The sequence below is a fragment of the Esox lucius genome, chromosome 3 (genome assembly GCF_011004845.1).
Source record: "Esox lucius isolate fEsoLuc1 chromosome 3, fEsoLuc1.pri, whole genome shotgun sequence".
NCBI lineage: Eukaryota > Metazoa > Chordata > Actinopteri > Esociformes > Esocidae > Esox > Esox lucius.
Window position 1 is genome coordinate 28159424 of NC_047571.1, and position 16766 is coordinate 28176189.

At 42.7% G+C, this 16766-nt stretch overlaps 1 protein-coding gene across 3 annotated transcripts; it reads right to left on the reverse strand.

Annotated features, from left to right (window-relative positions):
• Window positions 1–7681: 7681 nt before the first annotated feature.
• Window positions 7682–15550, reverse strand: LOC105021124 (T-cell acute lymphocytic leukemia protein 1). 3 transcript variants are annotated; one of them, XR_828799.3, is made up of 5 exons: window positions 15359–15549; window positions 13372–13912; window positions 12384–12472; window positions 9861–10496; window positions 7682–7766 (listed from the first exon to the last, which is right to left on the reverse strand). XR_828799.3 is itself a non-coding variant. In XM_010888599.3 (4 exons), the coding sequence occupies exons 2-4, from the start codon at window positions 13845–13847 to the stop codon at window positions 10003–10005; spliced, it is 1059 nt and encodes a 352-aa protein (XP_010886901.1). In that variant the 5' UTR covers window positions 13848–13869; window positions 15359–15550; the 3' UTR covers window positions 8389–10002. The 3 variants fall into 3 exon arrangements, 2 of the variants coding, with proteins under 2 accessions (XP_010886901.1, XP_010886900.1); XM_010888599.3 differs by lacking the exon at window positions 7682–7766 and having other exon boundaries at window positions 8389–10496; window positions 13372–13869; window positions 15359–15550; XM_010888598.3 differs by lacking the exon at window positions 7682–7766 and having other exon boundaries at window positions 8389–10496.
• Between the last annotated feature and the right edge of the window lie 1216 nt (window positions 15551–16766).

Consider the following 16766-nt stretch of genomic DNA (forward strand, 5'->3'; position numbering starts at 1 on the left):
TAATCGGATTACGTTACTGAGTTTGATTCATTGAAAAGTTAACTACTGACTACAAATGTGTACAGGTAAGTTCTAACTGTAACAGATTTCATTTAAAAAGTAATCTACCCAAGCTTGGCTCTGTTATATCTATGCAAACAGGAAAACAATTTTTTTTTAGGCAATCCAAGCACTGAGAGTCAAAGGGGACTGAAAAGTTTCTTTTGAGCATTATATATTTTCTGAAACAGTAAAGTGTACAAACATTTACTAATGTTTATAAACCCATAAACATTCATTTTGAAACATATATATACACACATACACACACACATACTATTTTCTTGGTGTGGAGGCACCGTCCCCCGGATTGCCACTATAGATAATTTTGTTCCTGTCATTAGGGTTTCAGCAGTTCATTGGTGAAACCCTATTGTGTTTGTTCCAGTCATTAGGGTTTCAGCAGTTCATTGGTGAAACCCTATTGTGTTTGTTCCAGTCATTAGGGTTTCAGCAGTTCATTGGTGAAACCCTATTGTGTTTGTTCCAGTCATTAGGGTTTCAGCAGTTCATTGGTGAAACCCTATTGTGTTTGGTCTGGTTCATTATTATTTATTTTCTTTTTGTGAGTCCTACGAAGACAACTGTGATTTGACCAGTTATCAGGTAGATGTTTCATCTGTTATTTTATTACACTGTACAATATAACATTATTTAGAAGATACACATGGAACTTCAAAATAATCCGGGGTGAAATTAGATTTTTTTACTTGTGGGTAAATTACCCAGCATATTTAGAAAATGTCCTAATGGGATAAGAATTATATAGATCACAAATACTGTAATCATTTAGAAGCCTATTTTCTCTGTCGGCCTAGGTGTATTTGTCACAGAATTTGCATAATGTACTCGTGTTTCCTTTTGGAAAAGCCTTCAGATTTTCGGGCAATGTGTTTCTAGCAGTAATTATTTGACTGGGCATTGTAACAGCTTACTTTCACCCCTAGCAATTATCCAGTTAAATCTTTAATTCAAAGCAGAAAAGTTACACTTGAGTGAGTCCGTGGGATGTAAACCAATTGTGTACACCTAGATCTGCTTATGTTTGACCATTCTTCTTTATTAAACTGCTCTTGACTAGAAATTGAAACAGAAGAGTGCATTTTTATCCCTGTCCAGTCTTGTCCTTTAAATATGTTTCCCTAATCTCCAGATCCCATATTAGTTATATAGGCTAACTGCCAAAACCTTCCGAATATGACTCAGACCCAGATAGAGTGAAGTCAGAGGCGTAACTTTAATCCACAAGGCAAATAACAAAGTGCAGGTAGGCAGAGGTCGGTACACAGGTAGTCAGAAGGCAGCAGTACAATCCAGAATCTGAGAAGGATAAACGGGAGGCAGGCAGAGAGTTCAGGCGTCAGAAAATCCGATGGGCTACGGTACAGAATCAGAAGGCAGGCAACGAAGTCGGGACAGGCAAAACAGGTCTATGCTGAAGTCAATGGACAACAGGGAAAAATAGGCTCAGTATGTCGCAGTGTCACAAACAATACCTCATGGTGAGAGAAGGAAACAGACAGGCTTATATGCACAGGTGGTAATTGGGAACAGGTGTCTAGAATTCGGGAGATTGGGACCCGGAGGATGTGCTGCGTTCCTTTGGAGGCCCCACACGTTCATCCATGTAAAACCGCACAACTTTTAGATGTTCATGTTAATTATGAAAAAACTTTTGAAAGGACTAAGCAAGTTTCTTGCTTCCTCTTCTTTTCTTGCTTTTCTTTTTTGAAGCACCACTGTTAGTGTTTTTGTTTCACGCTGCCAGCGGCGCCTCAAAAAGTACAGGGGTCCTGTAGAAGCAATAGAGGACACAGAAGGTTTACAGGTAGGATGGGAGGTGCCATAAGACATTGTTAGATTGCAGAATGTTTGATTTAAGCCTAAAACCTTTGGCTAGCAGAGCTAGAGTAGGAGACAAAGAAAGTAATTCTGGGAAGAAATGAGAATGATATCCTGTGTCAAGTCAGAGGCAGGTGTGAAGAGGCAGGTGTGAAGAGGCAGGTGTGAAAAAGCAGGTGTGGAGAGGCAGGTGTGAAGAGGCAGGTGTGGAGAGGCAGGTGTGAAGAGGCAGGTGTGAAGAGACAGGTGTGGAGAGGCAGGTGTGAAGAGGCAGGTGTGGAGAGGCAGGTGTGAAGAGGCAGGTGTGAAGAGGCAGGTGTAAAGAGGCAGGTGTGAAGATGTTGGTAGTGCCGTTTAATTGCAGACTCCTAGTGCTCAATCTTGCTCACACAGTTTCATGGGCTGGGGATTTATGTAGAAGAAAAAATCTGGTTAGGAGCATGATTTTTTTTGGCATTCTATGTTTACTGACACAAAAACATACTGTAAGTCATGCCCTAAAATCACTTATTGGTTCGATGCTATGCTGGGTTAGACCAAACTGACACTTGTCACTCTCACGATTTTCAAACATCAACTTTAATTTGATTGGAAAATATATACTTATCAGAATGCCTTCATTGGCTTAACAAAAAGCCATACATTTTTTACTGAAATATAACAGTGGCTTAAAATGTTCTTCATGCATAAAGTTTTGCACAATTTTCTTGATGTTGTGAAAATTATATAATGTACTCCTATATCAAGTTAATATCAAGTAAAATATAAAAAATTGCATTTACCTAAGTCATTTAGCTAATGCGTTGTTTTATCCAAAGCAACTTTCAATTGAGGCTGAGAATGATCATAGCATATAACTTCTACAACTACAAACCTGTTTCCAAAGAAGTTGGTATGCAGCGTTAAACGCAAATACAAACAGAATGCAATGATGTACAAATCATATCTCCCTATATTTAATTGAAAATAGTGCAAAGAAAACATATCAAATGTTGAAACTGAGAAATGTACTTGTTTTTGGAAAAATACATGCCCAAATGTAATACACATTTGTAAATTGTGGTCTGCATATTTGCAATAATTTAGAAGCAATTCTGTCTCCATAGATAACCAACCCCACCCCTGTGACAAACAACCCTGGTATGTGAAGTAATTAGCCAGTGGAAAATGTGTACTACACATATGTTAATTGTTCGAGCAGTTTAATTGAAATTTATGGAAATATCAGTTTGAAATGTAAGAATGAGCGGAGAACAGAAGATTCAAAAACGTTTTGATAGTTAAATTAGGGTATACCCACGTCACCAGGCACCACACCACAGACTTTGCTGGTGTGTATACAGTTGTACTCAAAAGTTTGCATACCCTTGGAGAATTGGTAACATATTGTAAAAAAAACACACAAATAAAACATGAGTGTTCAGGCAAAAACATAATTTCTCATGGGATTCATATTCAACTGTATGTTGTAACAGAATGGCACAATCGTAAAACAAAACATGGCAACAAAGGAAAAAATGAACTGACCCCTGTTCAAAAGTACGCATACCCTTATTTCTTAATACTGTGTATTGCCCTCTTTAGCATCAATGACAGCTTGCAGTCTTTTGTAATAGGTGTCTATGAGGCCCTGAATTCTTATAGATGATATAGCTGCCCATTTGACTTGTCAAAATGCCTCCAGGTCATGCAAAGTCTTTATGGTTGTAACCATAAAGCACTATTTTGGTCTCATCACTCCAAATTACTCCAAATTACTCCAAATTGCAATTTAAAAAGCTACAGGTGTGGGAAATTAAATTGTAATTGCCATTTTCACCTGTGTGTGTCACCATGTGTGTCTGTAACCAGGCCAAACATTCAGGGGATGTAACTTTTGATCAGGGCCATTTGGATGATTTCTGTTATCATTATGATTTAATAAGGAGCCAAACAACTATGTGAAGATGAATGGCTTCATATGATCACTATCCTTCAATAAAAGACATTTTTTTTTGCATGGTCAGACATATTTTCAAAATCAATGCCAAAATGTAACAATTTCTTCCAGGGTATGCTAACTTATGAGCACAACTGTATTTTCTGTTTGTAAACCAGTGGGCAGTCGGAACTTAAACAGCCCAGAGTCGATGTGGATTCAGAAGAGATATTAGAAGATCACTGCAGCTGGCGCTAAAGCACGTGAATCATGTCCTGAAGATAGCATTGTTAAAGAGCATCACGGACAGGGGATTCAACTTGGACAGTGGCTCTCCATAGTATTCACACCCTTTGTACTTTTCCACAGTCTGCTTTTCCACTTATGGGTTTTTGCTACTGATTGACACTAAAAAGTACATATTGTCAAAGTGAAAAATAAAACCTACATGTTCTAAATTAATTACAAATACAAAACAATTGAAAATAATTCACTGTGTAACTTTTAATCCCCTTTAGTCAATATTTGGTACAGACATCTTTTCAGCAATTACATTGTCCAAAGAAAGATTTGACTTGGGGGGTCCTCTCTCCCCTAGTGGTCCGGGGCTCACTAGCGTGGGTCCCTAAAAAACTGCCTATTTCTCTTACAAATAGGGCCGGCCCTGTGTCCAGCACTACTTGATATTCAATAGATTAGATTAGATAACATTTTATTGTCATTGAATTGTACGTTCAATGACAGTAGCATTAACGAATAGAGAAGTTTACATGAATGAATGATGAACAAAGATATAAACAAACAGTTAATTAGGACAACCCTTACTTTATTAATTATTAACAAATGCATTAACTGTAAGTGTGTACTTTTTGACTCCGGACATTAACTTGTTTTTTGACGTTTGGAATAATTTCTTGCTGGTACAGACATTTTGTACTGTAACTTGTTGTACTGTGACATGCCTTCATGTGTGTTGTTTGCATGAATAATAGGATTAATAAGTAATAAAAAAGTATTCATAAGATAATCCTATTTGTAAATATCATTACAGTGGGGTATATACTATTAATGAGGTAGGGATGGTTTCACATCATTCTTTCATATTAACTCATTTGTGTATAGAAGTGGCAACTTGCGTCATCAAGTATGTTTGTCACACACAAAGTGTATGGTCTCAGTTGTGGTTATGAGGTGTTTCTTTGTAACGCCGGAGAATTCCTTTAGTTTAAAAAGTCAGTTCTCAAAGGCTGTGTCATTCAGATACACTTACTATTGTTGGCCAGTAGGGGGCAGTGAGACATGGTCCCGTAGCATTGGGACTGACTATACTCATAATCTCATTCTTCCTGTCTCATCATTCATCCTGTTTTCCATGTAGGTAAAGCACAAAAGTACACTGAAGATGTCAATACAGTTGGATAACTTGCCTGGTCACTTGGAATGCTTTTCAAACAGTCCTGGCTGCTTTTCCTTCACTCTTTGTTCTGACTCATCCCAAAAGATCTCCAATGGGTTGTCGGGTGAAGCAGGACTGATCTGTCATCACTCTCATTGGTCAAATAGCGCTTACACAGCCTGGAGGTAGTCCAGACTGAGCCTGGAGGTAGTCCAGACTGAGCCTGGAGGTAGTCCAGACTGTGTAAGGCAGTCCCACTCACCACAAACCACATTGGAGGGCATGTCACTGGTGAACGCTGTGGTAGCCATGCAAGTTGTGTGTGTCTTGAATTCTAAGCAAATCACAGTGTCACCAGCAAATACCCCCCCACAACTGTCACACCTCCATGCTTCACAGTGGGAAACACACATGCGGAGATCATCCATTCACACATTCTGCATCTAACCAAGCCTCACTGGTTGGAACCAAACACATTTGGGCTCATCAGACCAGAGGACACATATCCACCAGTCTAATGTCCGTTACTTGTGTTTTGGCCCAGGTCTCTTATTGGTGCACCTCAGTGGTGGTATATTTTCACCATAAAGGCCTGATTCACACAGTCTCCTTTGAACAGTTGATGTATCTGCCAAACCTGTTAATTCAAATGCATTCTGGGGCCTTTTACAAAACACCCAGCCTGAGACCCCAAGGAGCAAGCAACCACAGTGTTAATGCACAGAGGCTAGGAAAAACTCCCTATAAGGGACCAGAACTAAGAGAGGAAACCTTGAGAGGACCAGGCTCGAGGGTTGACCAGTCCTCTTCTGGCTGTGGCAGGTGAACATTTTAAGAATACAATTGTAGTCATTATTAAATGCATGTGGTGTGCCTAGAGTTGGTATAACCAAAGCCAGGTCAGAAGTATGACCAGATGGACATGAGACAATCCGGGGGGGGAGGAATGGTCAGTGGAGTGACGGCTGGAATTGTTCAGGTATTTGTCAGGTACGTCTCGATCTGCAACACAACCAGGAGGATTTTTGGACAGGGACAGCAATGAGTCTTTCGGCCTGGTGGTCTCGAGGTGTGGTCCAAGACCTAATGTCTTCATAAGTTTAACGGAGGCAGGAGACAATGAAAATGTTGAGAGTGCATTCCAATAATATAGCAGGTGTAAATCCCTAGGGGGTCCAGTGATACTGTGGCCCTATCTGAGGGAGGCCCCAGACAGGGCCCAACAGGCAGGAAGTCAATCCACCCTTATTGCCAAGCATCAACCAAAGGGATACCAACAAACTGCAACCCCCCTGTAAGAGGGCAGAGTATCACCCTCTGAGTTCACTCACATTGCTCGAAGGCCGCTAGGGACAAACAACAGTAAACCAGTGACTCCGGCCCCATATGGCATTGGAGAGAGGGCATCCCAGTGGTGATTGGAGCCACCTGGCAAGACAGTAAGGGTGGAGAGTATCAAGCCATTCCATTTACCTTCACACCCCTGGGGCCAGACTACACTTAATCATAGACCGTGCTGAAGAGATGAGTCTTTAGTAGACACTCGAAGGTTTGTGTGGAGACTGCATTTCTAACCTTGATGGGTGTCCAAACACCGATCTGGGAATTTATTTTGGAATAGAATATGTATAAAATAAAACGAATTAACCAATCATTTTGTATTATACCAATCGGAAATGACACATCTACACTATTATCTAACCTGAATCTACTACAATACTAATGTTAATGTTACCTAATATTCGTTCAGCCGTGCTGTTCTGCATACCTTTATCACTGTTGAACGGATATTTAGTCCATAACATGTCTGGTTTGCTAAAAACAAAAAGGATTATGTTTTGATAAAATCTAATAAATGCAATTTAGAGTATGTGAGACTTAGCATGTTACACCTGACTTGCCATTACTTGTCTGTGAGTCACGTACGTCCAATTCAAACCATGACCAGGTCGACAGCGCCCCCTTTGGGCAGAGACTGACAACTGCGTCTTTCCACCATCTCATTTCTCCAGGTCTATTAAATGAGACAAACCGCTTCTGTTTGTTTATATTTGTGTGTGTCGGTGCATTTATGCGTGTGTGTGTGTGTGTATACTGTTGTGTGAATATCTAAATAACGGCCATGGTTGTGTAGGCAGTGTAATCTGCATCCAGCAGGCTGGATCCCCACTGTGTGAGAGGCATTGTATTGTTCCTGCAGCAGCGCAGATAACAACTCATTAACATACAGAATCATTTGGCTGCGAGAGGCACTCTGCCATCCATCTGCACTGAGCTGATAAATACGCACGCGCATGTTTGCAGACACTCTCCTGCACGTGCACACACACACCCACACACCCACACACACACACACACACAAGCGATTTTATTTTTTTGGCGTTCTCTCCTTCTCAGTTCTCCTGTTTCTGGATGGACGGCCTCCAGGCAGCAGGTAGGCGTTTGGCAGTGGAGCTGCGGTGCTGTTCGTGGAGGTCACAGTCCAGATCTACAGCCCGGCGTGGAGAGGAGAGGTCCAGAAGCACCTGGGGTGGGGGGCCTCCGAGTTCCCAGAAACGCAGCACTTTATTTCTGTGGTGTAGAGCCAAAACAACAGCAACTCATAGAATTTGTTTACTAAATTATTATCATTACATAAAATGATTGATGTTTACGCATTATCGCGTGTGCAGTTGCATTATCGCGTGTGCAGTTGCATTATCGCGTGTGCAGTTGCATTATCGCGTGTGCAGTTGCATTATCGCGTGTGCAGTTGCATTATCGCGTGTTCAGTCGTTTAGATCCCATAGTTTTGTGTCTTATCATCATGAACCGGTCACTCCGTGTGGGAGGAGGTTCTCTGGTGACGCCGTCAGACGGACGGTGAGTGTGGAGGTCTCTAACCACGGCAAATCACTTTCACAATGGCAGGATATCCTGAAGGTCACTGAGCCACGGTGACCTTCGTAGGAAGTTGTCACTCGCTACCAGGAAGTGAGGATTCCAGGCTCCACTGAGAGGGGTTTAACGTGTGGTACGGGAGGCTGTGGATTTACTGCGTATTGTCTCCCGGCTGGCTGGAGAGACTGGTAGTCAAGTGCATTCGTGATTTATTTAGCGCCAACGTATAGGAGTATGGTGCATTTTTATTATGGCAATTCTTTGACCAGTAGTCTGAATAATGCTTATGAAATACATAATAGGTATTCTGCTGTCTTTTCCTCTGTTTGTTTTATTCAGCATTTGATATAAAAGTCATTGATTTAACATTGCGTATAGTACAACAGAAGTAATTTTTTCATTTGTTTTTATTTACTAAATTGAACAGACAATGTCCCTTTGCTTTACTGGAGTTCATAAAATAGTAACCAAAGGTACCAAGATAGGCTACTAAATATCTGCTGGAAAATGAGTCATTAAATAACAAAACAACAGGAAGTACAGTACGCCTCACTGTTTACGGACATAATAATACAGCTGGTTTTGTTGCTATGCCAACAGAGAGCCGACGAGTGTATTTAGGAGGCGATATACTTAAGGTGTACCATACCAAAGCACTACTGCAAAATAGTGGAAAAAACATTCAAATAGACATTTACTGTGTAATATACAAAATGGTTGGGTGACCTGTGAATTCGCTGTACCTCTTCTTTAAGCTGCAGTCGTTGTTCTGGCTAGTTAGCTACTTAGTATGTTCGTCTGTATGTTTAGGCAGTGCCTTAGATTGTTCTTAATGTGTTATGCCTGTGTGTGTGAGTTTACATGTGTGTGTTTAACGGTCATTTGCCATGCTGCTTTGTTGTGTTGTACTCAATGATAGTTATGTGTGACACAAATTAATAAATAAGATACCACATTTTTTCTATAATGATACGTGTTTGTCATAAATTTTTCTAGTTGACATATTGTACACCCCCTTCTGACTGAGTGTACTGTTTGTGAATAGAATCCTTAAAAAAAAAAAATTGGTCAACAACACCCTGTCTAAAGCATATCACTTAACATGAACCACGGTCAAAATATTTCTGAAGGTAACGCTGTATGTACATGTTTTCAGAATAGGTTGTAAGTGCGTGCCAAATCCTCACTTAATTCAACACACTTTGAAGCAAATAATTGTCTTTAATGTGTGCTGAAGTGTGTGATTTACTGCAAGGATTTGACGTCAAGCCATTGCTATCAGGGAAGAAGCTACATTGTTCTGTAAAAACCAGAAGAGCTAAAATTACCCACATTGAAAACAGGCAAAGTTGGATTTGAACCCGAGGAGAGAACATGATGGCATTTCTATTGTAAAGTTCCTGGTGCACCCCCCACTGCGTGCCCTCAGGGTACCATGGCAACAATGACTTAATGATGATGTCATAGGATTTATGCTGCACTTCTCATCATGACTCGAAAGAGTTACAGAAACACGCTGTGCTGTGTCTGAACACTGATAATGCAGAAAACACGCGGGGTCCCTTGACCCAGCTCCGAGACGCCATGAAGCATGCAGAATTTACAGAAAGTCTTTTACTAGGACAACCAAGTGAATGAAAGAGGACCATACCGAGCAAGCTGCCATTGGTTTCAGTGTGGACTGATTAGAATCCTGATTAAGTGAAATTCTGGGATCAGCACGCCCCGAGAACCTAAAGCACCACTCTTTAGATGAAGCAAAGTTATCCTAGCGCACATTCTCACACTTATCCACACTGGAGTCGTCCTCTGTCAAGGATAAAAGTCAATCCCTTGGTTTTCCCACTGTCCACCGTCACCTCCGTCAACTCCATCACCGCCGTCACCGCGGTCACAACCGTCGTCACCGCGGTCACAACCGTCGCCGTCATCGCTGGCCGCCGCCGTCTTGCGGCCGGGCGTTGCGCCTCATGTCCCTGCCGCGCGGGGCGGGCACAGTCCTCTGGGCCGGCGGCGAGTCCTGGTCCTCGGTAAAGCTCTCGGGACTGCCGTCCCCGTCCGGCAGACTCCCGCAGCTGGACCCAGGTGACAGCGTGCCGTGTAGGAGCAGGTCGTCCTCCGTGGCCAGCCCCGCCACATCCTGACGCGCCCCCTGGGGTCCACCCTCACGGCCCCCAACCAGCAGCCCTGTGCCGTCGCCCCTTTCCATGGTGTCCCCTCCGTCCTGGTCGTCCAGCAGGTTGGACAGGAAGCTGATGTACTTCATGGCCAGGCGCAGGATCTCGTTCTTGGACAGCTTCTTGTCTGGCGGGTGGGTGGGGATGAGCTTACGGAGCTCTGAGAAGGCCCCGTTGACATTCTGCTGCCGCCAGCGCTCCCGGCTGTTGGTGAAGATTCGCCGTACAATCTTTGGCTGGCCAGCTGGGCGGAGAAGAGGAGGAGAGGAGGGGAGGAGGGGAGGAGGAGAAATGGAAGAAATGCAATAAGATGGGAAGGGGGAGAACACAAATGAGGAGTAAGACTTGTCAGTCTGAACCGTTCCTTCGCTCCATTTCATCATTGAAGTCAGGCTTGGTCTTTCTCTTAAACTGCTGTACTGATTTGAAGTGGTCACTTCACACGAAAGCCTTTCTCTTCAAACAGTAAATTGAAAAACATTAAGTGATGAGAATGCGTCGAAGGTGGTAGAACTGAGGGCATTGAAGGAGACGGTGATGAGTGAAGACAGCAATGGTGATGAGGTTAATCAGCTGTTTATTGTGAGCGGCCAGAAGTGGGAGCACAAACAAATGACAGAAACGCATCAGAAAATAAGCCGTTATTTTTATTTAGACACTCACATGTTTATCTGTCTTTGTTTATGCTCCGCCTCGTGTTAAGTGGTTTGGACTTAGGCGCCGTGACTAGAGTGTTGGTTTGGCAAAGGGTGTGTGCCGCTATTCTTAGTTTTCCTACACTGATGTCAGGAGTGAGATGCCGTCTGACGCCTAAAGGTGCTGGAGGAGGTGGTACGACTGAAGCTGCTGGAGGAGGTGGTACGACTGAAGCTGCTGGAGGAGGTGGTACGACTGAAGCTGCTGGAGGAGGTGGTACGACTGAAGCTGCTGGAGGAGGTGGTACGACTGAAGCTGCTGGAGGAGGTGGTACGACTGAAGCTGCTGGAGGAGGTGGTACGACTGAAGCTGCTGGAAGAGGTGGTACGACTGAAGCTGCTGGAGGAGGTGATAGCAGGTGATGGGGAACCACACCTCAGCATGAGGTGAGTTACCTCAGCATCCGATTCCAGAAATTGATATTAAAGATTGTGAAACCTTTTCCAATGTCGTTTTTCATATGTTGATACATCTAGCCAACAAGCCAAACCCACCGGCTCGCCTCAGAAACCCCCGGCTTGTGCCGTTTTTCTTCTGGAACACACCAGCCTCTCTTAATCCTTCATTTCACTATGCAGGAAAGCCTTGGCAAGGCGGTCGATGACTCCCTCCAACATCTTTAATGCTACACCCATATTTGCCTGGGTGAGTGGGTGACGTAGAGAATTAGATGCAGTATGGTACAGGTGTTTTGAATGAGATAACGGTAGGTGTGACAGATCAGGTTTAGGAGTCTTCTTTATGTTGACGGCCAGTCACCGTTTTATTCGTCGCCTGCCAATGTTAGTGGATGAATGGAATGGGGAGACTTTGGAATGAGGAGAGGACTGAGAGGAGGATGTTGGGATGAGGGGAGGACTGAGAGGAGGATGTTGGGATGAGGGGAGGACTGAGAGGAAGACGTTGGGATGAGGGGAGGACTGAGAGGAGGACGCTAGGATGAGGGGAGGACTGAGTGGAGGACACTGGGATGAGGGGAGGACTGAGAGGAGGATGTTGGGATGAGGGGAGGACCGAGAGGAAGACGTTGGGATGAGGGGAGGACTGAGAGGAGGACGCTGGGATGAGGGGTGGACTGAGAGGAGGACGCTGGGATGAGGGGAGGACTGAGAGGAGGATGTTGGGATGAGGAGCGGACACAGAGGAGGACGTTGGGATGTGGGGAGGACTGAGAGGAGGACGTTGGGATGAGTGGAGGACTGAGAGGAGGATGTTGGGATGAGGGGAGTACTGAGAGGAGGATGTTGGGATGAGGGGAGGACTGAGAGGAATACGTTGGGATGAGGGGAGGACTGAGAGGAGGATGTTGAGATGAGGGGAGGACTGAGAGGAGGACGTTGGGATGAGTGGAGGACTGAGAGGAGGAATATAAGCAGAAGGAGGACCCAGCAGAGGTGCGTCTTACCATACTTATAAAGATCTAAAATGCGCCTACCCTCGTCGAGCTCAACCTCGTAAGGCGCAGGGCGGCGCTTTACCCTGTTGCTGGGGTACATGCCGTACTGCTCCGACTCCCCTCCGAGACTGGTGGCACAGAGCAGACACAGCATGGAGCACAGGAATACACACACACACACACACTATTAACACACTTCAACAAGCACACACACGCACACACAATAATATACACACTATATACATTCACTGCCACACATGCTATTTATACAGGCTAATATAGGTACTATTTGTACACTCTACCCATCATACTGTTTTTACTCACTACCGTGGTCACATACTATTTAAACACAGGCACAACAATAAGATTTTCAGGCAATATAAAACATTTTCATGAAATTGACAATCTTTCTAATGTCTTAGTGGGTAGTGTGAAGAATCCAGTACTTGATGTTGTATGAGGTAAATGTTGCATTACTCTGGGTGCACCTCCTCTGAGAGAATAGACAGGGGGGTTTGAATCCCAAGAAACTGCCTGCTGATACCAACATTTCTACTGTAGTAAGTAAAAGCTGTGAGCTTGGAAAGATTAGAAGAGCATTGGTGAGGAACAGATTTGTGGTGAATTTCCCTTGTTTTTTATTAGCAGACCAAACCATGTTTCTTCCTACAAACCTATTTTCTGGTTTTAAAACACAAGGTGTGATGTTGGCACAGGTAAGTAACCTGCCAGGCAAATTAATCAAGCTGAATATATCTGACTTGGCTTAATCAACACAATTAACCTGGAGAAAGATGCTACCTTTGTAGAATAAGACAATAATTATCTATAAAAAGCTGTTACATACAATTTTCTATTCCTCGTTTAATTATATCTTTTGGCAGGCTAGAAAAAAGACATAAAAGGACTAGTAATAGCCTAAAAATAAGTATTCCGTTTTAAACATATTATAATTAGGCGTGTGAGCAATAATTTCTTTAGAGTGTTTTTTTTTTTTAAATGCCTAAAACGATATTATTTATTTTACCTGTTGATGGCGGCGAGAGGTTGCGCCAAGTTGTAGAGCATCGCTCGCGCCGGGAGAGGGAACGCGTTGGGGCTCAGCTGAACCATTCGAGCGTCGTTCAGCGCGTCTCGATGCGGCAGCGGCAACGGCACGGGTGGTCGGCGAAGCTCCGTGATCGGTACCGTGTGACTGTCCGTTCTCTGCTGTCCCGCCTTTATATCGTCCCTCCTCGAGAGCTCAATCACTGGTACTTCCCTTTTCAGATCAAGCGCGTCGTAAGCGGTTTCCTTGGTAACGCCGTTGAGGATGATGGTCCCGTTGCGCGGGTTTCGCAGAAGCGCGTCATCTGTCTTAATCCCCTCCCCAGTGAAGTTTCCCTCATTCGAGTCCAGGTCGTTGCATCCATTCTCCCTGATGATGGAATCCTGCTTCAGTGGACTGCACGATTTGGCACCGGGACTTACAGGACAAAGCTCCGGCTTCATTTTTTCCATCATTTCATCCCGTTGCTGTTATATCCTATAAAATGTCTGTCTTTAATTTAGATGTCGAACACACCACCCTATAAATCCGAAAAAAACACTCCATAAATGCATACAATTAAAACAGAATGGCATATAAACATTCTGTTATTTATTCTGGTGAGAGACATATTTCAAGCTAAGGCAGTATAGAATACGTTTCTTGAAAATGTCATCACTCCATGATGCCTTATCATTGTACGGTGTGAAAGGGCCTCGGGTATGGATACAGCTAGAAATCCCCGTTACAAAGAATAAATGTTTTGATGTCGTATTCTATATAGCCAAGAAATAAGCAAGAAAATAACTGCTAAAATGTATTCACTTGCGGATAACATTTTCGATTAATTACGCCGGTGGCATGTATTAATCAATGGTCACAACATAATGTCATTAGAATATCATTATTTCGCAGGGTTGTGTTAGTCAATCTAGGACCATCGAATGAAATGATTTGCTATTATAAAAAAAGGCTGAGGCCTACCATTAATAATTCTCTAAATTTTAAGTGCAAAAAATTTTATGTTTTTTACAGAATACTTAACGAAAAAATTACCTACAGAAAATATGAAAAGCACCATGATGTGCATAAATTATCCGAGGTCGTTCTAAAACAGCATACTGGAAGCATTTAATGGTCAATCGACTGCCTTGTTCTTCGAAGTCCTTTCCCATTTTATTCCTAATTGAATTATACGACGATGGCGGCCTTTACTATAGCCTGGAGAGAAAACAGTCAGTGTGGTATTTCAAAAGACAATCGGTGTGTATAGGTTTTCGAGAGTTGTCTTTTATTAAATACATTTTTGGGAGGGGAGAGAAATGCCGCCTAAATTGTGCACTTTAACGTTTGCCATTTGATCTTACAATCAGCCTATTTGACTTGATCATCTGTATGACTTAATAAGAGAGTAGCATTTGCCTAAGTACATGTTTTTCTTAGTTTGCAACGTCGTTAATTGTAGAAATCCCATCTTGGCCTTTATAACGACCCTATATAATTATCTCTCTCACGTCGTAAGCAGTACGATTCAGTAGTCACACACTTCGATTATGAATTTGCATCAGACATTTGTACCAAATGTGGACATAACCGAGTTGTTGTTCCGAACGTTAATAAAGGCTTCGTTTAGCCTACATTCTGCTGTGGTTTTGCAAAATATGCACGATACCATAACCAAAAACCAGACAATCATTTTAACTGTGAGCTAATAATATAAACAACAACCGTCAATGAGAATATTACAAACAAAAAATATTCTAACAACGAAACTTAACTTTTGATTTGGCTATAGCCCCAATTGTGTTTTCATTATTTCCCAAGAAAATAATAGGCCCTAAAGCGTTCTTAATGGATCCCAAAGTGTCCACCGAACGAACAATAACGAAAAAACACTTCACACACATTCCTTATTGTAATTCAAAAACAATTATCGTGCAAAACCCAAGCATGAAAAATGAAATATCGATGCATTTTATGCACTTACCGTTCCCGACGTGTTGTTGATGTTAGTGTAAAAGTGGAGCCATTTTGTGAGTGGGTCATCCATGTCTGAGTTTTTTTTTTTAGTGCCCGTGAAGTGCAGTGTGGAACTGGAAGTGAGGTTTGAGTTATTCCTCACTGCGTCCAGCGCTCCCGCTCAGTATGGGGAGCGGAACACCAGCGCAATGTGGCCAGGCGAGATAAGCGCACGGCACCGGCCTCTTCGTTCCCGATAAGCCCCTAAAGTCATTATTTATGAAATGATTCATTATTATTTGGCTGTCGTAGGCTATATAGGCTTGTGGAGGGCAACGCATAAAAAAGATATGGATGCAGCTCCAGTAACTACATCGTTGCGAGGTATAGGCTAAAGGTGGTACATTTTTCTGATATAAAATGTTTCCCTGGAAAACAAATAAACATATGTTTTCCAAGGTAAGCCTACAATCGGTTTAGTCTTAATGCGCTAGTCATATTCATATTAGCGAAATAATCACTGATAAAATAATAAGATAAAATATGCATTCATGATATTTATTCCAGCAAGAGAATGCAGGTCTATTTTCAATTACATTCGTTACTATCAAAATGTCACAGTGGGCCTACTTTAGAGATGAATAATGTGTGTTTTGTGGTCCAAGTAAAAAAAAAAAAAAGATTCAATATCTGAAACTGGGAATTGTTCACTGTCATTGTTTTTATGTAGCCTAACTATCGAGTGGCCTTGCCTGGGATTCATGGCAAATTTTGCGGGGATCCCCTGGGGGCGACATGGCTGCGAGAGATAAACCCATATCAGCGCCCTTTCATCGGATAAGGGGAGGGCGGAATCAGCAGTGACACGCCATCACTGGACAAAATACGGCAGGTTAAATGATCAGGTTGCTTAGAAATAGTTTTAACGTTTCTTCAAAGGAAGAATAGTAGGCTACACTAATTGGAATAGCTTATAGTATTTGATTCGGGCTAATATATTTTAGTTATTTACTGAAATATCGAGGTATTTAACTGCCTTCGATGAGATTCTAGTCACCTGGCCAATAATATTCGACAACGTATATTCTATGCCACCTTTACACATTTCAAACTGTGGTTTCGGTCAGTCACGAGCTCTCTGTCTTGCACATTGTAAAGTCGGCTGTCACGCTCTTATACAATTTCACGTGCTTTTACTGGTCACGACATGCATCCTACATACTGGTGGATCAGACAGAGGAAGCTGACGGCAACTGAAAGAAAAACAAACCTATTTTAATTACCCCCCCCCCCCCCCCCCCCAAAAAAAAAAAAAAGAAGATCAAAATAAGGTGTCCCTGCACGCCCAAGGGGTTGAATCACGTTCCACAAAGAAATGAACCAGTTTGCTATATGAACAGTTACTCCAACATTGGTTGCCAATGATCCACTCCATT

Bases quoted from the DNA above. Each gene is read 5' to 3' on its own strand.
- LOC105021124 (XM_010888599.3), bottom strand. From the start codon at position 13,847: ATGATGGAAAAAATGAAGCCGGAGCTTTGTCCTGTAAGTCCCGGTGCC. The intron at 12,473-13,371 runs GTAAAATAAATA...CTGTGCCACCAG, and splicing joins CCTCTCGCCGCCATCAACAG to TCTCGGAGGGGAGTCGGAGC. The intron at 10,497-12,383 runs GTAGGCGCATTT...TTCTCCGCCCAG, and splicing joins CGAGGTTGAGCTCGACGAGG to CTGGCCAGCCAAAGATTGTA.